The sequence below is a fragment of the Lissotriton helveticus genome, chromosome 3_1, assembly GCF_964261635.1.
Source record: "Lissotriton helveticus chromosome 3_1, aLisHel1.1, whole genome shotgun sequence".
Lineage (NCBI taxonomy): Eukaryota > Metazoa > Chordata > Amphibia > Caudata > Salamandridae > Lissotriton > Lissotriton helveticus.
The window spans coordinates 1,488,240,261-1,488,267,787 of record NC_136061.1 but is presented as its reverse complement, the minus strand read 5'-3'; the positions used below and the strand labels follow the sequence as shown (position 1 = coordinate 1,488,267,787).

The window sequence follows — 27,527 nt, the reverse complement described above, 5'->3', positions numbered from 1 at the left end:
ATCTGTGTAATCACTATTTGGAAAAGTAAAACTGCAAGAAATCACAACATTAATATTCATTTTTTAACATTAATTGCTTCTTTAAGTCTATACAGATCCTACTCATATACTTGTATTATACTTCTATTTAAATTGGTCTTATCCAGTACACATGACAATTCCGATACAAGAGCTTGTTGGACCTCAAAATGTACCTATGAGCAAGACCTGGCACCATCCTGGCAGCATGATTCTAGAAAGTGTTATCCAAGACCTTATAGGGCATATAGAAATAAACAATGGCATTAATTAGTGTGGTACCCCACAATAAATCGTTCATTGATCAATCAGTTCTTGTTCCCACATGAATGTTTGGGTGGTGTTTAACATGAATTCGGATTCAGAGTTCACTTATTTTCATCTACAAGTTTCTTTCTCTTCCATGATCAGGTGTTATTCATATGAATATACCAAGGCCTTTCCTTTTCTTGAGGATGGTAATAATGATCTGTCCCACTTGTAGCGTGCCATCCACACTTCTTAACAAAGGCTTCCGAGGTCTTACAGGTATTAGTTTGTTTTATGGGTAGTCAAAGGCAACCACTTGTATGCCAGCCACTCTCCAAATACCTGACAGAGATTATCAAGAGACGCATTTTTTATAGTTTGGTGAAAGAACAGATCAGTAGGGGCAGGAAACCCTACTTCCATCAGACGGCAGAGAACTTAATATCAAATTTCACAATTATTCATGTGCAGTAGAATAAAACTAGGATTAAGGTTGATAAAGAATGAAAAACATTTCTGGGATACATTACACACATAAGATATAAAAATATTGGTAAATGCATTTTAGAGCAAACATGTTTGGATTAGGAAAAAACAAATTAATTAATTACTTCTAGGGTTTCTTTTCACTAAATAGTGGAGTGCCAAGTAAATATTTTTGTGCTATGCAATGCACAAATGAAATGGAAGCCTATTTGTTTTTTAATGAGGTTATAAGAATAGCCAGAATTCTGCCAGCGCACCTCAAATTGGACTACCTATACTCGATTCTATGCAGAATTGATATACACTAAGTAGGTAGGTGTCGAATGGGGTGAAGTTTCTGGGGGTGTTTATATCGGCCTTGCAACATACATAGTGGGAAAGGAAAATTGCTCCAGTCTGGGCAAGGGTAAAAGAGGAAATTAAAACGTGGTCGCATATGCCTCGCTCTATCTATGGTAGACAAGCCATCTTTAAAATGGGCTCACTCCCACGTCTGCTATACCAATTGCAGAATTATCCATATTCGATATCACAAACCTGGTTCAGACACGTAAATGTGATATTGGGACAGTTTTTATGGGTGGGGGAGTAGCTAGGGCTGCCCTTCGAACCTGTTTCCAGTCGACGTATTGTGGGGGACTTGCCACAGCTGACATCCAATCCTACTACATGGCATCACACCTACTTGTGCTCAATGAATGGTGGTACGGGGACCGACGGGACCCGGCATACACAGTGGAGAGGTGGCGCATGGGGGTTGCGTCCCTCCATACCATTCTATACTCAGACCCCATGCTCCGAGCTTTGCCGCCTGCAACACAAGTGGTCTTTAGGCTGTGGAAACAATTCCTCTGTAAGATGGGATGGTTGGGAAGATTAACGGGGAAAACACTGTTGTGGCACAACAGTGAATTGCAACAGTTGACCACACTGACAGGGTTTCGGGGATGGGATAGTACTGGTATCTCCACATTGGGGGATGTCATGAGAGGATCGACCCTGAAATCGTTCCAAGACCTGCAAAAAGAATACAATATGCCTCAAACCCAAATTTTTAGGTACCTCCAAGTTAGACAAGCCATTTCCCTCAGTATTGCAGAGCTGGATGAACTGCCCAAATATAATCCAATTGAAGCCAAGGTGTTTATGGGAGACCTCAGGGAACACAAAATAGATCAGTCCCTGTTAACAAATAGCCCCACTACAGAAAACAAACTAAGAGAGGCGTGGATGCTGGACCTGGATCCATTGGACTGAGATGATTGGGCAGAGGTGCTGGCTTACCCGCGGGGGGCGCCGATAGCTACTCCACTGCACATGATTCAATTCAAGTATATACATCGGGTCTACTACACCAGGCAGAGACTGTGGAAGGCAGGCCTAGTGGCGTCTCTGGAGTGCCTGCTGTGTGGGCACGCGGAGGGTACTCTTATGTATACAATATGGCACTGTTTGGCAATCGCAAACTTTTGGTGAAGGGTCATGGTGTGCCTCTCAGAGGTCCTAGGGTGGGATAGCCCTACCCTCACCAAGATTAGGTATCTTACACATAATGGAGGGTGTCAGAGGCAACCTGTATAAACGCCACTTACTATTTGTTGGGGCTCACACTAGCCGAAAGAGATATTGCAAGATTGTGGAAGGCAACCGCCCCACCATCACTGTCAGCATGGAAAAAAGGACTTGATTTTTATATTCGTATGGAGCAGCCAATTTTCAAGGCTAGGGGGTGCCCGCAGAAGCCCTCCAAAATCTGGAGGATATGGGCTGAATATCGGGGCCCATGCTTGAAACCTGCATTGGGGACTCTGGCGATCGCTAGGCAGTGGAGCGTGTAAGTACTCTATACACAAATCAATTGGGGGCAGGGCACTTTGGATAACAAGGGATGCAGAATTGGGGCAGCACACAGGGGAGGGGTTCAAATTGATAACTTGATAACGTTATAATGTTTTATTTTTCATGCATATATGACTATGGTAAACGAGTTGTCAACATCAAAATAATATGGTTTGATATGTCGACCGCTTCCAGTATTAGGGAGCGTTGAACACAATGTGACTATTGACACAATAAAATTTGTTTATAAAAAAAAGTATCACAATTTAAATGTATATATTCCTGTGCACACTCAACACCTCAATGTATCTAAATCAGATAAAGATTATTTTTCCAGAAAAATATAGTAAGGCAGATGAACATTTTGATGTTACTTACTAATACACAGTTTCATGGAAATACATCTTTGCACTCATATAACTTTTTCATAGACTATCAAGTCTGAAAACCCCTATCTGTGTTCTCTCCACGAAGATAATTTATTTATTTTCTCGCCAAATGGCTACCAAATTTCAAACTAACATCTCATACTTTTCTGTTGCATGTCGTTTTTTGTGTTTGAAAAGGGTGTCTGTTCGATTGAAGCTTTTCCCACATACATTGCATTCATAAGGTCTTTCACCGGTATGCAATACTTGGTGTCTTTGTAAAGCTCCAAGATTACTGAAGCTTTTTCCACATACAGTACAAGGAGGAGGTTTTATGCCAGTATGAATTTTTTCATGCTTTCTAAGATTTGATAATGTTGTAAAGCTTTTTCCACACTGAGAACATGCACGCTTTCCATCTCCTTTATGTAGTCGCTGGAGCCCGCTACGGCTGGTCACTGAATGAATTAGCTCACTTTGAGACGAGGTAGATGGTTTGCATCTTGGCAGTGGATATGACTGGCGTGAAGTAATGTTTTCATTTCTTATTTTACTTCCACATACATTGTATGTTTCAGATCTCGGCTCACGGGATGCTTCTTGATATAAAGTGTAATGTGTGAGCTCTTTACAGTCATTTTGCCAAAGCTGAGTGTTCTCCTCTTTCAGTTCAGAATCACTTCTCAGATAGTTAATCCGAGTAGGGTTTAATTTTTCTTTTATATTACCCACTGGTTTGCAAAGGCTCAATTTATCATTAGACTCAAAGCTATTTTTCGTTCTGCGGTTTTTTAGGTTTCCTGCAATAATAAAATTAAATTAACAAAGTGAGATTTTTACATGAGAAAACATGCACAACAACAATATTTTGACATCAAGGTGTGTGTTCTGCAATGTAAGAGAGCAGATTCTAATGATTTAGTATGAAAAATAAAGGTTGAACTAGCTTAATTACATTGCCGTAGACCTGAGGCCAATAGAATTACTCTGTGTTAGGAGGTGAATAAATGCATTCTTAGCACCAAATGTGCCACTTCCCTCTCAGTGTAAGAAAGTATACTGTTTCAGGAGGAAGGGTACTCAGATAACATTCATAAAAGATAAACTTCTTCAAATTATTTCAGATTTAGGACTCAAAGATAATATGTATTTAATTTGCATTAAGTTTGTGTAGGTAATAGCCCAATGAAAACAATTAAAATTAAAGAAACATCAGATGAGGATGGTCTGACAGCAAATTAACAACTTTTTTCATTACTTGCAATTAATATTGAGTGTACTATAATACAACAGCTACACTTCCTTCATGCTCCACACTCAGGAACCTTCTCCTTTGAACCTCTCCTGTGACAGTATAATTTCATCATACCAAGCTAACAAGGTATTACATCTTTTCTCCTGCTTTATCTTTCTCCACATCTATCTTTAACCACATTCTCTTCAAAAGTTAATGGATTTAACAATCTATGTCTGCAGAAAGGAAATCTAATATTGTTAGGAAACATAAAACTAGGGTTATAAGATGCCAGAGAGTCTACCATGACTTTTAAGGAAAGCTTTGATGTCTTTAATCTAAGACTTGTTTTTACTAATAATACTCACCAAGCAGGCTACCTTCTCAATCCTATTTATTATCTACTTTTAATTAAGTCATAGTGGGAAAACAGATTGCTTTTATATGAACAGGCCATCAAGCAATTCTTTTTTCCTGGGAAACAGGGAAGGTGATAGCCGATCCAGAATTAGATAGCAACTGGGAGAGCCCTGGTTACAGAGGGAAAAAGGGGGGGCACAAAAACAGTGCAAAAAGAAACTAGTTACAAAGGAGGGTGTTGTGAATTCAGAAAGGGTTGAAGTGTGTGTACTAGGTTTTGAGAGATTCTTATGTTGCAGGGGTCCACCAGTTCTGGTCTTGGAGGAACAAGTCTAGGGTTCTTTCTTTTTTATTTTTAAAGATGATTGGGTGATTCTGATAATAGAGAGAAAAGTGTTAACTATGCAGGTAGGCAGCCATGCCCACCAGGTGTGGAAGGAAATAAAGTTGGAAGATTTCCAGTCCAGGAGAATGAATTCAAAAGTGATGGGAAGTAAGAGATCAAGTAAAAGATGTCAAGCTCCAGCAGTATTAGCGGGTCTGCACAGGGGCCACGGGTTATAGTGGGAAAATCTAACGTAAGATTCAGTTTTTAAAATGGCATTTAATTGAGATGTGATTTGGTCCCAACATGGGGAAAGTAATCTGCAATAGAAGAACATACGCTCAAGGTCATCTAGGGATTTTTGCAGAACCAGCAGAGATTTGAGTCCGAGTAGTTCAGTTTGTGTTACTTGTTCGGTGACCAGTAAGAGTGGTATATAGCAAGCAGTTTGATTAGATAAAGTGCAGAAACTATCTTATTTGATAGAGCAGAGGAGCAAGACTTAGACTATTATTCTGAAGGAGAAATCTTCCCATTTGAACTAAATGTGGGCTCCATTTGATTGGAGGACTAAAGGCCCTTTAGTAACATTATTTTGTAGGAATTTATTGTTGAGACCACATGTCCCTTAGCTTCCCAAAATGTTCAGAGTTAAGGGGAGAGAGGGTGAATCAAGCAAAGCACATTTGGTGATTCTGGCTTTGATTTTCAGAAATTCGATGTTTGGCAGATAAAAATAGCATTGAAGGGTTGAAAAGGATAGAAGCTCTCTGCCCAAGAAGAGGTAGCAAACAAAGTCGATATCGTTCTCTGACCAGGGCGAGGATATAGAATGATTAGCCTGAGCTTCTAGAGTTTTGTAGTGCCACAGTGATTGCAAGTTTGATTTGTTAATGGGACAAGGAAGTTTTCTATCAATGGATGGATGAGCGAAGACTGTGGCAAGCATTATACGTAAAGATTGTTTAATGGGTAAGCGATCCATTGAGGGGAGTGCTTGGAGAAAAAATGGGAAGCAAAGATCCTTTTCAATTTTGAACCAGGCCAGGTAGTCAGAGGAATTAAGCGAGAACCATTGGGCGCCCTGAAATGCAAGATATGCCATCTGGTAGCTGTACCAGTGATGGAAGTTGCAGCCCTCATGTAATTTGGATAGCCAGTGTTTAAGGGAAATTCTACCTATTTTGTGGGACCATAAAAGTCGGAGAGAGTTTTCTCTATATTAGTGAAAAGATTATGAGAAAGTTAGACTGGAATCATACAGGAGAGGAAGCTAACTAGAGGAGTCGCCATTATTTTGAGCATTTATATATAATCAATCCAACCCGGATCAACAGGAGTAAACATTAGTAATACACAGGAGTCACCTGTGTATCAATTGAAAGCTTTATCGAATGTAATGAATTCATCTAAGTCTCTAATTTTGATATGCATTAATATCTTTAGGATTTTATGTTATGTTAATATATTTTGATAAAGTGCCAAATCACCTACGGTCTCTAAGCGCTAACACATAGACCCAGAACCCAAACACCCCTTACTACCAGCTGATCAAACAAAAGTGGGGAAGCTTATCCAAATGCCTCAATGAACAAGAAGGTCTTCAACTTCCTCCTAACAGGAAGAAGCGTAGCTTCTCCACGTAGGTTCAGAGCTGGGGAATTACCATGAGAAAGAACGCCCTCCCAACGTAGCTCTGTTGAAGCGTGGACAGGTCAGCAAATTTCTCCTGGATGAACGGAGACACCGACTAGGAGTGTACGGCTTCAGTCGATCTTTTATAAAGCTGGGAGCTGCTCCATATTGAGCTTTGTGTGCAATACACAGGCCCCTAAACCTGACCCTCTGCTTAATTGGGAGCTAATGTAGTTGTTGTAGGAGGGGTGTGGCGCTAGTTCTTATTGGCAGCTTAAAAATCAACCGTGCCGTGTCATTTAGTGTCACCTGGAGTTCCCCCAGGAGTTTCTCGAGGAGCCCAATGTAAACTGCGTTGCCATAATCCACACGTGATAGGATTAGTGCGGACACAATGTTACGCATGGTGGAAAATGACAGCAGGGGAACCAACTCCCTAAATTGTCTCATCAAATTCAGGCAGCTCCCCACAACCGCCGCTACCTGACTGTTCGTTGTTAGCTTAGTATCTAACCTGATGCCCAAGCTCTTCACAACTGGCACCGATATCGGAGTGGTGTCAGGCTCTTGAGGCCAGAAATGGCTAGACCATGGGTTAGCCCCTGTGTCAAGGGCCAGCACCTCTGTCTTGTCTGGATTTACCCTGAGCGAGTTATGAGTCATCCAGTTCATAGTGAACTGGAGGATATTCTGTACATTCAGCTGCGCCTAGGCAGAATTTTCGATACACACAATTAGCTGGGTATCGTTGGCGTAATTAAATACCTGACAGTCAAGTTTTGCCAGTGCTTCTACCAATGGCTGAAGGTAGATATTAAAAAGCAATGGTGACAATGCCGAGCCCTGCAGCACACCATACAGCAGAGCGCCGTACCTGTATATATAATCATCCAATTGGACTTTTTGGGACCGATCCTCCAGGTAGGAGATAATCCATTTAAGGACTGTTCCAGTCACTACCAGCTGTCGAACACAGGCTACCAGTAGTGCATGGTTCATCGTGTCGAATGCGGCTGAGAGGTCCAATAAGATCAATGTAGAGGGGCTTTTCTTGTCCGTAGTGAACCTTGGTTCTTCTAGCACCGAAAGCATCACCAGCTCAGTGCTGTTATGAGCCCTAAACCCGGCCTGCCGGGCATGTAGCAACTGGTGATCTTCCAGGAAGAACGAGAACACTGGAAGCACGTGTTGTTCGAGAAACTTAGCCAAGAAAGGAAGCCTCGAAATAGGTCTAAAGTTCCTTAAATTCTTAGTGTCTGCCCATGGTTTCTTTAATAGAGGAATCACCATTGCTTCTTTGAACTTGTGTGGGACTTTCCATGTAGTCAAGGACAGGTTCAATAGGGACAGCACCTCTGGCCCAATTACAGGGAGGCCCATTTTGAGCACTCCAGGACGGCAGGGATCCTATGGTGACCCTGATTTATCTTTAGCTGTTATATAGGCTAGATCATTGGGGTCAAGGGTAGGGAAGATCGAGAGTGTACCACACTTAAAGTCTGGTAGGTCTAAAACTGGAAAAGGACAAGGGTTCAGGCGGGTCCTTTCTATTTCCCTGATGATGTCTTGGACCTTAGCTAGGAAGAAATCTTGTATTTTCTCACAGTCATCCTGACTGATGACCGCCCTATGTTCTTTCTTATGGCTCAGCTCTTGCAATACTCTGAAAGTCTCTTTTTGGATGTTTATAGCCTCCTTGATCTTTAATTCATAACATACAAATTTAGTTCTGATAATTAGATCGTAATAGGAGGCTAGTTTTAGTTTATATTTCTCATAATCTTCTGTGTCATATCGCATCCGCCACTGCCTTTCACATTGGTGAAGGGACTGTTTTTCCCGTCTTAATTCATCTGAGTATCATGGTGCACCCTTAGTTCTGCTCATTATTCTTTCCCTACGAACAGGGGCCACAATATCTATAGCAGTCCTCAGCCAGTGAGTGAGTTTCTCGTACTCCTGGTCCGGGTCACTGGACTGAGTCACTGAGTGGGCAGTCTCACATAGTGCAGCCCTTAGGCTGGTGTCCTCTATCTTACGCCAGTTCCGTACTGTTCTCCACACTGGAGGTAGGTAGGCTGGTTTACTTTGTACCGGAATTTCAAAATTGATCTGATAATGGTCGGACCAGCTACAAGGTCTGCACTCTGTCAATGACGCGGCTGAGGACGTAGTCCAGATGAGGTCTAAAGTATGGCCCTTCTCATGGGTAGGGATCTCCACAATTTGATTCAACCCCAACATGGTCATGGCCTCTTCTAACCCCCTGGACACGTAATCTCTAGGCGTCAAATCCCAGTGGTAGGTAAAATCCCCTACCACAAGGATCTGCTTGTACCTTGAGCAGAGGTCGCTCATCACTTCATGAAACAGACCATTGAACAATGGGGTTGACTGCGGTGGGCGGTATACCACCACCACTATTAAACAAGAGGAATTGAGCCCTAGTTTGATCCCTAGGACTTCAGCCCCATCAAGACTTTCCTCAATTATCTTCTCGGCAGTCACAGCCCTAAGGGAAAACACTGCAACCCCTCCCCCCTTTCTGCTCCACTGCCAATTATAGGTCAGGACGTCATAGTCAGGGGGAAGGGAGGCCACTACAACAGGCCCAGAGTTGCCCTCTAGCCATGTCTCTGTTAGGGCGAGGATATCGGGCCTCTCCTCCTGGAGCAGTGAAAAAGTTTCTAAGTTATGTTTGTGGAGGGACTGAGTGTTTAGCAGAGTGGCCCTTAGGCTAAGGAAGTCATCCAACCATATGTCTCTAATCCTATGGCCCTGCATAGCACCCCTTTGTACATTCCCCTCTCCTGGTAGGAGCTTATCAGCTAGCAGATTGTATTAAAGGAGCTTCCTTGCTAACGGTTCCGAGAGGGTGGTTGAATGGACTGGGTGATTCAATTCAAGAAGCTTTCCTCTTGAGAACACCTGTTTTTGACCAGGGTCCATGGCCCCTGGTCCTGTTCGGACTCGGCCGGGCGTAGCCGGGCTTGCCTTAGGCGCACCTTCGGCACGCCAGCGGCACGTCCGTGCCGCGCTCTGCTTTATGTGCATGTGAGTGGCTCCCTGGGGCGCGTCAGAGGGAAGCACCGACTACGGAGAGCGCCGAAGAACCTGCCCGAACTGGCAGTCACCTCTATTCGGTAAGTTCTAGCTCAATGAGCCTAGTGGCAATAGTTCATTTCAAATTGCAGTGGGTACTTTGTACATAGCAGCAATACAATTTAAAAGTTAGAAATCGTTCCTTTTTAAAAATGAATCCCGTTAAACAAAATTCCCCAAAGGTGCAAATACAGCGGCAGCATAGTATTTTAGACCGGAGTCAAAGTCGAGCGCGTCCGCGCCACCCCTGCTTTATGCGCATGTGAGTGACTCCCTAGGGCGTGTCAGAGGGAAGTGCCGACTATGGAGAGCACCGAGGGACCTGCCCGAACTGTCAGTCACCTCTCTCCGGAAAGTTCTAGCCCAATGAGCCTAGTGGCAATAGTTAATTTTAAACGGCAGTGGGTACTTTGTACATAGCAGGAATACAATTTAAACATAGAAATCCTTCCTTTTTAAAAATGAATCCCCGTTAAACAAAATTCCCCAAATGTGCAAATACAGGGACAGCAAAGTATTTTAGACCGATTCAAAGGATCTATATACTACAGGTATTTGATCTTGTACAAATATATATAGGACTTTGTTTTGTCGGTGGAGTCACGGTCTTTTTGTAATTGTTTTTCCATTGTATGAATAAGAAGTATCATACCAATTTTTCTATATGTTTTCATTTTTTCAGCCCTGATTAAGTTCGCAAGGAAGAAGCGCTTTGGCTGGGCTGATTGTTTGTCTTTATCCACAAAAGAATAGAAATAAATCAAGAATTTTTCATTGAGACCACGTGACTCCTGTGTATTACTATTGTTTACTAACATTGATCTGGGTTGGCTTGATTATATACATTGCGGATACAAGTGATTATGCTTTGATATTACCGAGGTTGGAAACATTATGTAAGAAATTGATGAAGATTACTATGATATAGTATTGATTACTAAGGATAATATATTTCCAGATAACAGACACTCCTGCTTTATATGTGTTAATCATTTTGAGAGTACCTCAGTCACTGATGTGAATTCTAGTTTTCTTGGGCGGCTGCTCCAGCATTTTATGGCCCTTGTGGTAAGAACCAAGCCGCTTAAGCACCTAAGGGCCACGAACACCTAGTTTAATATAGAATGTAGATCAATGTGAGCACGACTTTTCCAGGTCATTAAATGAAATGATGTACCCCTGTAAGATCATTAGGGAAACTCTTTAAACATGGTGACAAAGATCCCAATAAATTCTGGTCTTTGGTTTCACATGATGGTGCCAGAGTTGAACCATTGATCGAGAATCATACTGCAGTAGAGGATTGGCATGCCTACTTCAAACTACTTTATTCTGAAGTCATCATCACCCTTGTACCTCTTCTAGTCTAATTGTTCTTTGATTATAACTTAATTGATCTAGGGGAAATACAAACCTAGATTGCTGCAATTGTGCGGCATAAAGCGACATTCCAGGTATTTTTTTTTTTTTTCAGGAGAAGAATAGCTGGGCTGAATACATCAGGGTACTTTCCAAAGCCATAGCCAGTGGTCCTCCAATTCCTCTGTCCTGGAAGGAAGCAGGGGTGATACCAATATATAAGAATGGCAACAGGAATAATCCAATGAACTATAGGCCTATCGGTCTCATCGACTCAGTCCAGAAGGTCGTCTCTCGAGTTCTGTTGTTGAAGATCCAGGACTGGAAAGACTAGCAGTGTATATTGTCACCCTTACAAGCTGGTTTTAGGCATAGGATAAGCACCAATTATCTGTTTTTACGCTTCCTTCTTTTATATTGGAAAGTGGTGGTCATTCAGAAAGGGAGTCTTAATGTCGCATTTATTGATCTGAAATCTGCATTTGACCTAGTTCCAAGAGCAAATCTTTGGTGTGTGGTGTGTGATATGGATATGCCCTTTGAGATTCTAAGTTTTGTGGTCCGACTCCATGAGGATAACAGTGTCAGAGTTAGGTGGGGGAGGAATCCAGGTCAGCTTATAGAACCATTTAATGTGTCCAAGGGTGTTCGCCAAGGATGTGCTCTGGCCTTAACCCTTTTTCCTTCTATCTGAATGATGTTGTCCAGTTTCTTGCATCTAAACCTGTATATGCTCCTACTCTAAATAAGGAGAAAATGTTGACACACCTATTTGCTGATGCCATCCTTTTGGTGTCAAAAACCGGGGGTGGCCCACAGTTGCTATTGAACCAGTTTGAAGTCTTTTGTGCCATGCGGGGTCTTGAGATAAATACACTAAAAAGTATATGGCAAACAAGCACCATAAAGCAGATAGGGGGAAGCGCACCCTGGGTGGGGTTTCCCTAGAGAGGGTCGATACGTTTCCCAATCTGGGTATCACATTGTCAGATAGGATGTCCTGAAAACAGCTTATTACCAAGATGTCTCAAACTTAGACAAACAGTAAAAACACACACTGAACCTCATCCAGCAAACTTGTTGCCCCAGCGCTCAAAATGGACAATCTTTTAAATGCTGGGAGGAGCACTGTATGGGGGGGTGGGGACCTCTGGGGCTTTGAAAGACGTGATGAACTAGCCAGTATAGAACATATGTTCCTGAGGAACGTGGTGAGTGCTCCCTCAAGCACCTTGTTACTACCATTAAAGCTGGATATGGGCAGGAGATCAACTGTCCGTAAGGGCAGACTGTGTCCCCTGCTGTTTTGGTGGCAAATCAGGTTTACGCCTTAATTATCCTTCTATGCCTTGGCTTTTCTAGAGGTAATTACTGTTGACAAATCTAAAAACTTTGCATTGCTTTGGAACTAAAATCTTTGCTGGCTGACATTGGTTTGCCTGAGATTTGGGACCATACAACCGTTCCCACAAATTTTCAGGTGAAAGCTTGCTATTGGAAGTGGGTTAGTCATCTTGAGTATAGATCTATGACAGGAGGTCGTTTGACGAACAATTTTCTGGATTTTTAATCCGACTGTGTATTTGAGGACTAGCTTGACAGAATTTGTGTTCCTAATGAAAGGAAATTGTACATACAGTTCAGGAGGAGTACCCATCCTCTCCATGTGTTTGCAAGTAGGATATCTGCGTCCAAATGTTGCCCTTGGCTGCACAGTAGTGTCTGAGACAGTTGCCCATGTATTGTTTGTATGCCCAGCTTTCAGGATTCCTCGGGAAAAGTGTGTAGAACCTATCTGCAGGCTGCTGGGCACACAAGATCATTTAGTCGCCATAAGGATTCTAAGATCGGACCCGTCCACTTTATATCCTTGTGCTGTGCCCACATTTTTAGGGTACATGTGCGGTATCAGGAGGAATTTTTCCTCTACTTAAGGATTTTAATATTTTAAGACGAGCTTCGGTTTTTACTTGACAACCCCTCTATGTATTGGGTGTAATGTATACTATGTACTATGCTTTTTTTGGTATTAATTGTTGTGTCGCTTTGTTATGATGCTTGTGTCTTTTTCAATGTTTTTGTGACTTTTGTGTCCTGCAATGAATGTTTTTTATGTATCCATTTTTTTTGTTTTATTGTATTTTATTTGGATGTTTACAACCTTTGAAGGCATTTAGTTGCCGAAATAAAGTTTATTTATTATAAATCTTAGGTAGGCTGCTAAAGACTTACCAGCTTTGTTGAAATTAAGTAGATTTTTCCCTTTCACCTCATTGATCCAGAGTTGTGTTCCTGTACTTACAATTAATTCATATTTCAGTTTTTTTCAGGATTCTAGGATCAGTGGGTCACTAGAATACCTAAATCAACTTTCTCGGACTTTAATCTCTTTCTAAAGAGACTCGGCGTATCCGAGATCACTATGTTCTTCGAAGACATACGTTTTATCAAAATTAACCACATATTGTCAGTGCTTTAAATGGGAAAAAATAAGTGCAGGTACTCATTAGAATAGAGGCGTGGCTAGGGGCGGGGCAAAGAGCACTATATGATCGTACCTAATGACTTGGATACCAGTTGCAGCACGTCAAAACACACAAGGAATGCGTTTATGGCAATAAAACAGCTTAACCGATTGCAGAGGATGCTCCTCCGAAGCAGAGCGAAATCTGCCCTGCAGGAGAAACCTAACCTGCCGTGGATTTATTTATTTATTTAATGCGATAACTCTACTAAGCCCACACAACAAAAAATAGGTGGAAAAGATTTCATGGCATCTTACGTGCTCGGCAATATAATGACTTTAAAAATGTCGTTGAACATAAATGCATAGCCATGTATTTTCAAATGAGTTGAAACTTCCAAAACAAATTACAAAGAACAATATCTCGGTTACATTGCAATGTAATCCCTTCTTTATCCATTTTTTGTTGGGCGAAGAAAGAGAAAAAAGCAATAAACTGCAGTTTAGATATACTGTGGGCATTGGTGTGACTGGTCAATGAACAAAAAAAATTATTTACCAATACCAGCACCTGGGAGCCTGTGCCAACTGCCAAGATAAAACAGAAGACAGAATAACTCTGCAATGTTCAGCTTCTTTTGTACTAGCTCTAGAAACAAGTTCTGCCATTTTGCAGACTTTGACCCCAGGAGGGAAAGGTTATCCCCGTAAACAATAGAGCACTAAGCGGAATACACAGGCGCACCACCACTCGCTGACGCCAACTCGCGGTTTAAAAGAAGCGTCTGTAGAATACAAAGGGCTTTCACAAAAAATACTGCATAAGGTGTTAACCACACTTGACTCAATTTCGTCGGTGTAAGCCTGCCTCACACACAGGCTGTAGGCATTGGCAGGAAATGGAAATACACAGCTTACACTTCTTATTATGACACACCTATACCCGAGCCGCTGACTCCCATAATAACGACAAGCATGCTGCTTGCAGCAAATGACAACATCACGGTACCGGTACTCTCACCTGTCTGTAGAGAAGTGCCGGTACTGTGGGCAAAAAAAATCGGAAGTGCCGGTACTCAGTACCGGTGAGTACCGGCCCATTTAAAGCACTGCATATTGTGCAATTCAGTGCGACCCACAGAGAGATTGAAAGGGGGGATGACAGACGACCGAACTGAGATTTTCTCGTAGGAACAAGACGATGTCATTAGCCAAGCATTGCATCCTGTTGGGGGTGGGAGGGGGGGGAAGAGGGGGAAGAGAGAGAGAGAGAGAGAGAGAGAGAGAGAGAGAGAGAGAGAGAGAGAGAGAGAGAGAGAGAGAGAGAGAGAGAGAGAGAGAGAGAGAGAGAGAGAGAGAGAGAGAGAGAGAGAGAGAGAAAGAGAGGAGAGAATGGCAGCATAGTCTAAGATGCATAGTGGTTCAATTGTCGTGCAGGAAATATGCTGTACAAAGGAGGTATCTGCGAATAAGTAATCAATTCTTGAAATGCTCTGGTGTGGGTGAGAGAAAAAAGTGAAGTCTTTGCCAGTGAGATAGTGAAGTTTCCAGACATTTTCTTTTTTTGTCTCATATCACCACCAATAAGCACCAACCAGATTTCAAACTTCTTTGTGCTCCATTTTGGGCTCTAAGTCTATCAGAATTATTGGGTTATATTGAATGATCTCAAACTCCTCAGCCTTACTGAATCGAGATGGTGTAATCATAAAACGGAAATATTTCATGATATCTATAACAAATCCCCAAACTTTCCATTTCCATTATCATTATTACTTCTCCTGTACAGTTCTATAAAGAAAACCACATCTCTTCCATGCCACGGAAGAATTCTGTGGTTTTCTAAGCAGAGAGCGGACCAGAAATCGTGCATGGCTTAATGTGACTTTGGTGGACGGGATTTGAAAATCGAGTCTCTATCTGAAAATGAGTCCATGGGCAACATGAAATCGCCCCACAACTTATATGTGATTGGGGGGGGGGGGGCAGCTAATCTGGATATAAGGGATGACCAAAATTGAGGAATGTCACCATTTGGTGCATAGATGTTTACAGCATAGAATTCCGATTTACCGCCTTGAAGTCTGGTGATTAACCACCCTTCTTCATTATCGTATTCGCCTGAGATTTAGGTCTGGCCACAGTTCCTTGAGATAAGTGTATTTACCCGCCGTTTTTTTGGAGACTGCCTCAAAACATGCCAAATCATTGACCCAGCCACCTCTCATTGAGAGAGTTTTAATCTATTTTGGTTTCTTGGAGGAAAATAATATCTCTGGCTGGTTTGTGACAGTAGTCCACTATTTTACAGCGTTTAACTAGGTGATTGAGGCCTTTAGTGATTAAGGAAATAATTTTTAGGGAGGCCATTTGTGAGTGAGAGGAGAGTGGGTGAGTGGACTGGTACTGTGGATGCCTGAGAGATCTGTAAGAGCTGGGATGGTGCATTGGTGGTACTGGTGAGGAGAAACATACTATCCGGTATTTAAGGATGGGGTGGTGATAATGACAGAGAACAGACGTGCCAGATCCTGTGAGGAGAACAGCTTACAACAGAGCAACACACTTCTAATACCATATGCTTAGAAATAGCATGACGGGAAAGAAACAGAACATATAACAGAGAATAAAATACCAAGAGCTAGAGCGCAAGTCACAGTGACCTGGAGATGGATGCAGATTCGTGAGGAGATAGGGGGCGCTGGGGAAGCCCGCATCAGAGAAAGAATGAGTTAGTGTTGTAGGAGCCAAGGAACTAAAACTGTGCTTTTCAAATAATGCACTATGAGATCAGCACTGACTGTCCAATTTAAAAGAACACAAAAAGAAGGTCCTGCATAGTGAAGGGGTTTAGGCGAATAAAAGAAAGGGCGATAGCATAGGTCAAGTTGGCACAGTATTAGTATAAGCAAATGTACTACTGCATATGAGATACGAAGGCCTTCAGGATACAATACGATCAGAGGGGCATATTAGCAACAAATAGCGATATTTATCGCTAAATGCGCTTAGCACATTTTTTTTATCGCTGTCTATCGCCGGATATTATCGCAGAGATAACATGCTATGAGCAATGTTTATCTCTAATGAGATCAAATATCCGGGGATAGCGGCTTAATGCATGAATATCGCTGGAAATCCAGCGATATTCAGGCATTAACGCTAATGGGGACATAACCTGAATATCCACCTCCCATTGGACATACAGGTTAAGTCATGGTCTGAGCAGGTGTTAGGTTCTGGCGATAATCGCGCTTAGTGCAACTTTTTTAATCGCACAGCCTGCCTTGCTAATAGGCAATAGCTATGTCAGTGACTGCTGTCAGTCGCTAACAGGTTGGGTACGCCCACTTTGCATGTCATTAGCGATAAATATCGCTGAAATGCAAAGTGGGCCCCAAACCGGTCGCTATCGCCTAAAAGCTGTTGCTAACTGCTGTTAACAACAGTTTGCTAATAGGGCGATAAAATTATCGCCGCTTTAGTGGGAAAAAGTCCCGCTAAAGCGGCGATAGTGCCCTTGCTAATATGCCCCACAGTTCGCTGTTGGGAGTAGGAGAGGAATTATTAAAGTCATGAGAGGAATGAAATGGACTTAACATGAGGGTAAGTTCCCGATAAAACATGGGCACAAGTTATAATCAAACAGAGTTAACAGTAAACAAACCAGTAGCTCAGCTGAGCAAAACAGGTAGCGGCAATCGCTGTAGCTCCCGTGTAGAACTGCAGACCACTGCTGTGCTATATATTTGCTTCACATGCAACGAGGTATTGAGCAGAATGTTGCAGAAGAAGCGAAACAGTTAAGTGTTACCGCTGGAGGGGTAATTGGAGCAGGATGCCCAACACATGAGCAAGTAAGTATGGTGGGTGTGAGCCAGCAGGATCATTTAAAACAAGTGCGCTGGTCGAGTAAGCAAGTTGGATGGCACTTTACTCTGGCTGATGATTGACTTAGGGGCCCGATGTTGCTGGAACAGGCAGAGCAGGCTACAGGCTTCGTGGTCGGGCAGAGCAATTAGCGGAGCTGCATCGCCATGTTAGGGACAGGAATGAGGTCGCTCATTACAGCCACCACTGATGACCAAGCCTGTGTCCAGAACGGCCCCAATGAAAGGGATCGCTTCAGAGGGAGTCAGATGTGACTTCGGATTGTTGATAGTGAATACAAGCAAATGCAGAAGGTCTGCCGTAGTCTGAAGGTGGGAGACGACAGCCTGGGGCGAGTCAACCTTCAACAAGCAGTCGTCGAGATAGGGGAAGATTGGAACCCCTGATTCACACAGATACCCCAGCCCAATGAGTCATTCTCATATGACCTAGGTCTGAGAAAAAACCTCTGGTCTGTGACGATTCCAAGACATTTGATGGTTTATTCTTTGTTGGGTGGAGAGGATTTACGTGCCTGAAGTGGAATATCTGGCGTTCTGTGTCTTAAAAGTCCCAAAGCTCCGAAAATACATTTAAACCCAATGGCAGAAAAAAATCTTTGTCCTCGTGCATTGTGAGAGAATGCATTGGCGAAAAGCCTAGCCGCAGGCCAGGGCCTTCAGTCAACTCCTCGTTGGCACCCAGCCACCGCTCTTCACGGCCATTGGTCGTGCGCAGCATAGGGTTCGGTGCAGGGCTGGCCTCTGATCAGGCCCTGCGACTAACGCCCTGTGAGAATTTCTCCACTTGTAGCAAGGGTTATCTCTTTACAGCTGGCAATATCTTCTTACGGTGGACTGATTTGGGGCTTGCTCCTATCAAGATGTACAGCAATGCCGAGGCCTGGTTCAGTTTTTGCAGGCTTGAGCAATTTTTGTTCAGCAAGCAAAAGGAATTTTACCATTCTACAGTTTAGTTGTGTATTTTCTGGGTTTAAGCAGGCTAACGCCGCTTGCCTTCTGGTGAGGATGCCTTTCTGTTTGAATGAATGTTTGAGAAACTGTTGCCGTGCTTGGTGCATTTCCTTGCATAAGCAGATTAGATGGACAATATTGCCTTGTTTGGTTTTCCACAACCTGCACAGCTCTAATGCTTGTGACCGTAGCAATGGTGGAAAATGTTGAGCGCACGGAAAGATTCCCATCCTAGGTCTCAAAAAGTTCATTTTTATGGACTTCGAGTAACCCTGGTTAAAAAATGGTTGTGGGGCCAGTGATTTGTATGAGTTAAGGGTCATCCAGGTGTGCAATCTATTTGCAAAGCTTGCTTTATCCTCCACCAGAGAGATTTGTTTTAAGGTTTTTCAGACCAGTTTTTTGAAGTTGGTGTAGCCAATTTGTGCATCTCAGAGTTCTGTAGGTTTGGTGTGTTCTAAGGCTAGCTGTAGGTAGCTTTTGGCTTGGGAGCGCTCCATATGCTGTATATCCTGCCACAGCAAATGATTTAACATATTTGTGCTGGCACTTCTGATCCTGTACAAGCAGATGATATAAGTGCCATACCTACTTAGATCTTGTTGTAGGAGTCCAAACTCCAGCCTTATTTGAGCAGGTGATGTATAGGACGGAAGGCTGATCATAATTCTATAGGCTTTAATCTGAGTATTGTCCAGCTCCCTTGCATCTCTTCCCCGCATAGCCTCGCTACCGTATGCGATGGATGGTAGTAGTTTAGCCTGAGCTACCTTCAGAAGCAGAGTCAGGGTAGGTCCCATCAGTTTGTTTGCAAGGTTTTTGAGCGTTAAGGTGATCAGCAGGCCTTTCCTTCTAACTTCCTCTTTCTGGCGCCAAAAAGACCCTTCCTTGTCGAATATAACTCCAAGGTACTAGTATTCCTGCACCGGGTCAAGTTTTGTGTCTCCAAGGAGCCAGCTTTTATGGAGGTTCTTTTTGTTGTTTATTGACATTGTCCTTGTCTTGCTCAAGTTAATTATTAAATTATTTTCTGTGGCATAGTCCTGCATTTCCGTCAGTAGATGCTGGAGACCGATGTAAGTGTGGCTAAGAAGACCTACGTCATCTGCATACATGAGGTTGGACAATGATTTCCCTCCAATCCTCGGCGAGTGTGAGTTGCAGGCGTCAAGCGCCTTTGGAAGGTCCGCCATATATAGGTTAAACTGGGTTGCTGCAAGCACACAACCCTGTTTTAGTCCCTTTGTCGTGGGAACTTTCGTAGAAATATGGGTGCCACTGCCCAACTTCACCTGCACCCAGGTGTCTGTATGTACAAGTTTCAGCATGTTCAGAGTAGGCTGTGGTATGCCCCATTGTGCCAATTTGTTCCACAGTCTGCTCCTTTCTACGTTATCGAAGGCAGCACTGAAGTCAATATAGCATAAATACAGAGGTAAGTTTTAGGTTTTGGGTGCATCGATTATTAGAGAAATTGTGAGGATGTTTGTGGATGTGCTGGCAATTTTGCGAAAGCCTGTCTGGTTCAGCGGTATTATAGAGTTTGCCTCCGCCCAGTTTGTCAGCTCCTCTAGTATGATCCCCGCAAAGTATTTTGCTTCTTGTCTATTAGAGCCACTAGGCGGTAGTTGTTGGGCTCAGCCTTGTCACCTTTTTTATGGATTGGCACTATTGTTGAGCCCTTCCATGATTTCGGTATTCTATTTAACCGCCAGACTTCCAAGAATAGAGGTTGCAAGATATCAGCCCAGTCTTCGCTCTTTGCTTTATACAGGGCCGGTGGAATACCGTTCGGTCCCAGAGCCCCTTCCTTCCTCCCTTTGGCGATCTGCTTTTTGATTAAGAGAGGTGGAGAGTGGGTATCAGTACCTATTGATCCGTTTTCATTGTGTAGCTCCTCGGGTTTCCTCAACCCCTTGTTGGTAGCTCCCACTTGTTCTTTAAATGCCAAACTATTAGCCGTTTGGCTTCCAGCACTGTCTATTTGGCTATTGAAATGGATAGTGAGGAATTTTACCCAGGTTGCTTCCGAAATGTATGATCCAATGCCCTTGTGGTGTGGGTGGATAATGCTGTTCACAGTCTTTCAGAAGCGGGCACTGTTTTTATTGTTTACATCGTAAAAAAGATTTGCCCAGAATACCTTCTCACGCTAACTGTTTATTTTCCATTTCAGCGTTTTTAATTTTGCCCTTTGTGCATTTAAGGAAGCTCGTGCAGAGACGTTCTCTCAGAATCCTCTAAGTCTACGCCGAGTTGCATTTATTAATTTCTTTTAATGCTTCAGCAGGAGTCTTTGATTTTTAGAGATTACTTTTTTTTTTCCCAGCTTTCTGTGAGTCATTTTTTGTAGCAAAGGGTTCTGCATAACCATCTAAAAGCTTGGCAGTGAACTGTTCCCAGTGGTCTATTTTATCTTCTGGGCCGAATGATAATGTATCAAAGAGTGGAATGGCTGCTTCGGCCTTAGTGTTTATATTGTTTGTTGTGCATTTCATCCTTCTAAGGTTGGAGGTATAGGTAGTGCCCAATGTTGCATCCATGCTGATTGGTCTTGCTCCTGTCGCTGTTATTTGGAATTCTTGGGGGCGATGGTCGCTGTCGCCCTTGTCCCCCATTCTATACCCAGAAATATGTGGAAAAAGTGCAAGGTTTGCAAAGGTGTAGTCCAATATGGAGCTTGTTATGGACGAATAAAAAGAGTCGACTGGTGGAGTATCGTCCGGAAATCTTCCATTTAAGGCTCGAACATTTAGGTGTTCTAAATCTGCAAGTGGTGATTGTTGCCTGCTTCTTCTTTCTATACGGTGGATGACACTGTGAGGAAATGTTGTAAAGCTACCTCCTCTCCTTGTGATTAACCTATAAGATGTTGGTTTAGGTTCCCTGTCAAAATAAAGATCGGGTTTTCCATCGCGTTTACAAGTGCTGTTGAGTCTTTTGCTTTCCGTTTAGGGTGGACATACAAGTTAATTAGACACCCCTCTTTTACTCCATTCTCAAGAGGGATTAAAATTATAACTGCAATTGTTGCATTCGTTTTCGAGTCCATGAGAGTTTTTGAGGATATGCTTGTTGTGGAGACGTAGATTGCCAGCCCACCTGAGCTGTGGCCAAATCTGCCCATTCTTGTTGCTGGAGTAGCAAAGCAGGTATAGCTCTCAATTTGCTGAGAGGCCAGGAGCCAGGTTTCCTGTAGAAAAATTATGTCGAAAGTTGTTACATACTGCAGGAATTCCATATCCTCGATTTTAGTTGCTAGGCCATTTATGTTCCACGAGCATAATCTGAGAAAGGACTCATTTGCTTTGCTATGGCTTCTGTCGCGCTGATCGCGTCAATGGTCCACTGTGTGTAATGTGATGGTGCGCGATATTACTTCCTTATTGCAGCCTTGGCTTGTTCTAGCAGCAACCCATGGAACCGTTTCTTGTCGGTCCCAGGTGCTGCTTGCACTCTGTTGGCGCGATCTTCATGCTCCTCTAAGTACGCCATTTAAGTGTACTTGGCATGTCTTTGTTTCCGGGGTTGCATTGCTTAATAATGGCGATGGATAGGCTGGTTTTTGGAATGGGACAATGTCGATGCCCCAGCTTTGAAATGTGCCCAGTTCGGCCAGGATTGCTTCTGCGGTTTCACTTGTGGACTACGTTGTTTTTGTGCCCTCTGGACATTGAGGGTTGGTGGTAAGTATAAACTCTATGGAGAGTAAATCCGTTGACCTTATGCCCGCGAGATTAGGTATTGATGTCGGAAATCTTAAGACATTGCTTCGATTTAATGTGTCCTGATGGCCCTTGGAGGTGTATAGACGGTAGAATACTAGAGCATGTGCCGCAAAATGCCTTCTTTGTTTTAGCTGCGGCTTTGCTGTGTCCGACGGGTCCGGTTGAAATATACTGCTATTTATTTCTTTGGACTGTGTTTCCCCTTTGCTGGGCTGTGTTTCTGCTTTATTGCGTGGTGCCTTAGTCGTGGGGTCTCTAAGGATGGACTTGAATGTTCTTGGCATGGGAGAGGTTTGTGTTGTTTCTTTCCCCCTGTGATGTGCCCCTGTGTCTGGGAACCTCCTGCTGGTGCTGCTATTAGGCGAAGAAGTAGGCCCTTTTGGTTCTTTGAGCCATTGCTCCTGGTTTGTCCCAGCTAATTTATCTATCCTGCCGCAAGCTTCTCGACTTGGCCCATTATATATGCACATGGTGGAGTTTTGTGGTTTTTATTAATTGGCTTTTGGGCCTTGGTGTTGCACACTTCTCCCCTTGGTTCTTGTGGGTAGGCAGATTTGTTAAGTGGAGCCCTTAACTCTCCCCTCATGTTCTGGCATTGTATTTGCTGGTTGTTATAGTCATTGTCCAATTTTGTTAAGAAAAGAGTGGTGGTGCATTCTTGTTTTTTCATTTCTTTGTTGACCGTAGTAGCCCTAGCTGTAGTTCTTTGCCCATTATCTTCTCCAGTTTTCCCATATGCTATTATAGCAGAAGTCTGGCTTAGAACTTCATCTTGGTCCGGGGGATTTTTCGAGGTGCTTGGTGACAGTTGTGCTTGTTTTGCAGAGCTTGCATCGATTGGGTTACTGTCACCTTTACATACTGGGTCTGAGAATATGGGAAAATAAGTTATTGCTTTTATATGGGGCTTTTGATTGTGCCCTTTCCTTTTCAATTGGCGGCGTTGCTTAGCGTTGAGTTTTGCTTATCCTCCGTTTCCCGGACTGCCCTTTTCCTCAGTGACTGCCTTGATGTTTCCTCTGTGCATATTACTGGTTGTTTGATCGTTGGTTGTTCCCTCTAGGTGATAGCAATTGCCTTGGCATGTTGCTGTTTTCCCTGCTGTTGCGCTTTTGATGTCCGTAACCAGGCCACCTAGGATTGAAGGCAGGGTAGATAATTTGTCAATGACCTGATCGCAGTTGCATCTGAGTTAGGCGCTGAATTGTGCTCTTGTTATTAAGCCATTCAAATTTCCCAATTTTTCACTGATACCGGCAGTAAAGACTGCCAGTGTATTCAGTAATGATAATTGATCTCCATTTTTATCAGATTGAAATTGCAGTGTATCGATGGTCATTTGTATAGTTTTTAGTAGGGAGGCCCAAACGCCCGCATTTTGTTCATTTGTTTGTGCAGTCTTTTCTGCACATTTTGTAGTTTGTTCTTCAGCGGGTGTATTCCTGAGGGGTTCTGTGGTGGTGTCCACCCTTTGGTCCTGTTCATGGTTTGGTGAGTAAGTTGTGAGCATATCCTCCCATTCCTGTGTATTTAAGTAGGACATGAATGCCCTCCCCTCTTCTTCCTGGTTTGGGACTCGTGACCATACTCCTGATACCGTTCCTCTGTTTTGTGTAAGTAGACACCCTTAGTCAAGGGGAGATATGATTGTGGGTGATTTGATTTTTTGTGAGTCAATTCTTTTGATGGGGGTGCTATGGCTGCTGGTCATTTGGCCTGTGTGTGGTGGATCCACCGGTCTGCAGCCGCTTCTAGTGCGGCCTCAATGAACTTCTGGTTTTCGTTACCATTCCCTGGCGCCCTGGCTAAGCTAGGGTCTTGGTCAAGTGGAGTGATAAGATGATGTAAGGAATATGCTACTTACCAGTATGCATCTGTTCTTGGCATGTAGGGCTGCTGACATTCACATCTGTGCATAGATCGCCGCCTAGTGTTGGGTCCGGATGATTGCATATTGTTGTCCTGGAAGAGTCTTCGAAGTATCACGAGATAGGTGGCTCCTCCCCTGGACTACAGTGCGCATGGGCATCCTCTCCATCCTCAGATTGTTTTTCGCCATTGTGGCGGAGATGGAGTATGATACAGTAAGAAATGTCCATGCAAGAAAGTAAGAAAGAATGCTACAGCTGCTACAGGCACCGGGGAGGAGGGGGGGAACGATGTGAATGTCAGCAGCCCTACATGCCAAGAACAGATGCATACTGGTAAGTAGCATATTCCGTTCGAGGCATGTGGGCTGCTGAATTCACATCTGTGCATAGAATGTATAGCAGTCTCTCCCTTAGCGGTGGCTACCTGTGCCAGCTGCAGCAGTCTGAAACAGAGTTTTTAGAACAGCCTGTCCTACAGCCGCTTGCTGTTTGGAATGTACATCTACACAATAGTGTTTTGTGAAAGTATGTATGGTAGATCATGTGGCTGCTCTACATATTTCCTCTAGAGGAATGTTTCCTAGGAAAGCCATGAATGCCCCTAGTTTGCATGTAGAATGCGCTCTTGGGGGAACTGTTAAAGTGTGTTTTGCTTTTAGATAACATATTTGAATGCACTTAACTATCCATCTGGCCAACCCAGATTTTGAAATGGGGTTGGCTTTGTGTTGTGGTGAAAAGGCAACAAACAACTGTTTAGTCTTTCGAAAGTCCTTAGTTCTATTAATGTAGTATAGAAGTGCTCTCTTGACATCTAGTGTGTGTAGAGCCCTTTCAGGTACTGACTGTGGATTTGGAAAGAACACTGGCAGTTCTATTGTCTGATTGATATGAAAATGTGATACCACCTTGGGCATAAATTTAGGGTTTGTTCTAAGAACTACCCTATTTGCATGTATTTGGATGAATGGCTCTTGAATAGTTAGGGCTTGCAGCTCGCTAACTCTTCTAAGCGAAGTAATTGCTACTAGAAAAGCCACCTTCCATGTCAAAAATTGTAATTCACACGAATGCAACGGTTCAAATGGTGGTCCCATTAGTCTGGTTAAATGAATATGCTACTTACCAGTATGCATCTGTTCTTGGCATGAAGGGCTGCTAACATTCATATCTTATGCATAGATCGCCGCCTAGTGTTGGGTCCGGATGATTGCACATTGTTGTCCTGGAAGAGTCTTCGAAGTATCACGAGATAGGTGGCTCCTCCCCTGGACTACAGTGCGCATGGGCATCGACTCCATCCCCAGATTGTTTTTAGCCATTGTGGCAGAGATGGAGTGAAATAGTGTAAAGGATGTCCATGCTAATGATGAATATAGAGAGAGTATCTGCAGCCGCTACGGGCACCGGGGAGGAGGGCGGGCGATATGAATGTTAGCAGCCCTTCATGCCAAGAACAGATGCATACTGGTAAGTAGCATATTCAGTTCGAGGCATGTGGGCTGCTAAATTCATATCTTATGCATAGAATACACAGCAGTCCCTCCATTAAGGGCGGTTGCCCGTGACAGCTGCAGAAGCTTGAAAAAGTGTCTTGAGAACAGCCTGTCCTACAGCTGCTTGCTCTTTTGAATGCACAGCTACACAGTAATGTTTGGTAAATGTGTGTGGTGTAGACCATGTGGCTGCTCTACAAATGTCTTCTAAGGGAATGTTCCCCAGGAAAGCCATGGAGGCCCCCAATTTGCGTGTGGAGTGCGCCCTTGGGGGTATTGTTAAAGTACGTTTAGCCTTTTGATAACAGATTTGAATGCACTTAACAATCCATCTGGCTATTCCTGCTTTGGAAATGGGGTTGCCTTTGTGCTGTGGTGAGAAGGCAACAAAAAGTTGTTGTGTCTTTCTAAAGTGTTGTGTTATGTCAATGTAGTACATTAGCGCCCTCCTAACGTCTAATGTATGAAGCATTCTTTCTGCTACTGTTTGTGGGTTTTGGAAGAATGCAGGCAGGTCAATAGTTTGGTTGATATGAAACTGTGACACCACCTTAGGAAGGAATTTGGGGTTAGTGCGGAGCACTACCCTGTTGGAATGTATCTGGATGAATGGCTCTTGGATTGTGAGCGCCTGCAGCTCACTAACACGTCTGAGCGATGTGATAGCAATGAGAAAAGCCACTTTCCATGTGAGAAACTGAATTTCGCAGGAGTGCAGTGGCTCAAAAGGTGGGCCCATCAGCCTAGTGAGGACCACATTGAGGTTCCACACTGGAGCTGGTGGTGTTCTTGGAGGAATGACTCGCTTCAGTCCTTCTAGGAAGGCTTTAATGGCAGGCACTCTGAAAACAGAGAGGTGTTGCCTATTCTGGAGATAAGCTGCTATGGCGGATAAATGTATCCGAATGGAAGCGTACGCTAGATTGCATTTGTAAAGATGTAACAAATAGCAGATGATGTTAGGAATGGATGCATCTAGCGGGTTGATATTGTTGTCTGTACAGTACATGACAAACCGCTTCCATTTTGCTGCATAGCAAGCTCTGGTCGTGGGCTTCCTCGCCTCCCGGATGATGTCCATGCATTCTGGAGGCAGGTTGAGGTAGCCAAATTCTAAGACTTCAGGAGCCAGATCGCCAGATTGAGCTGTTGCGGATCTGGATGCTGAATGTCGCCATGGTTCTGCGTCAAGAGCCTGGATGTGAGATGCAGCCTTTGATGCGGTACCACGGAAAGTTCTAGAAACGTGGTGTACCATGGTTGGCGTGCCCATGTTGGAGCAACCAGGATGAGAGTCATCGAGTGTTGCTTTAGCTTTCTTGCCACCAGCGGAATGAGAGGCGCTGGGGGAAAAGCGTACGCAAATTTGCCTGACCAGTTCATCCATATCGCATTCCCATGCGATTCCGGGTGAGGGAACCTGGCGGCAAAGCTTTGGCATTTTGCGTTTTCCCTTGTGGCAAACAGGTCTATCTCTGGATGACCCCACTGCTGGAAGTACGGGTGGAGTACTGATGGATGTATCTCCCACTCGTGCATTTGATGGCTGTATCTGCTGAGCAGATCCGCCATCTGATTGTCCTTTCCTGGGAGGTGTTCCGCCATGAGGAAAATGTTCCTCTGAATGGCCCACTTCCACATGCTCTGAGCCAGATGAGACACCTGTGGAGAGTGAGTACCTCCCTGCTTTTGGATGTTGTACATGGCTGTCATGTTGTCCGTCCGGATCAACACGACTTTGTTGCACAAATGTACTTTGAAGGACTTTATCGCCATGAAGATTGCCATCAATTCCAGGTAGTTGATGTGCAACTTCTGCTGCTGGGTGGACCACAGTCCCTGCACAGTGTAGTGGAGCACATGAGCTCCCCACCCTTGGAGAGATGCGTCCGTTGTTAGGATTATCTGTGGCACTGGCTCTTGGAACGGTCGTCCCTTGCAAAGGTTGTGTGGAGTCCACCAATGCAGAGAGTTGTATGCCCGACCGGTCACCAACACTAGGTCTGTCAGCTGTCCCCGAGCCTGTGTCCACTGATTTGCCAAGCATTCTTGGAGCGGGCGCATGTGCAACCTCGCGTGCGGGACTATGAAGATGCAGGAGGCCATCATGCCTATCAACTGCATGAACACTCTCGCTGGCAGGGAGTGT

The 27,527-nt window shown here is 43.8% G+C and overlaps 1 protein-coding gene across 2 annotated transcripts in view; it reads right to left on the bottom strand.

Annotated features, from left to right (window-relative positions):
- Window positions 1-390: 390 nt before the first annotated feature.
- The window catches only part of LOC144823539 (uncharacterized), a 290,832-nt gene continuing 263,695 nt past the window's right edge, over window positions 391-27,527 (bottom strand). For both annotated transcript variants that reach the window (XM_078682142.1, XM_078682141.1), the window contains exon 7: window positions 391-3,760. In XM_078682142.1, the coding sequence (XP_078538268.1) occupies window positions 3,105-3,760 (656 nt within the window). In that variant the 3' untranslated portion in view covers window positions 391-3,104. The remainder of the gene's footprint in view (window positions 3,761-27,527) is intronic.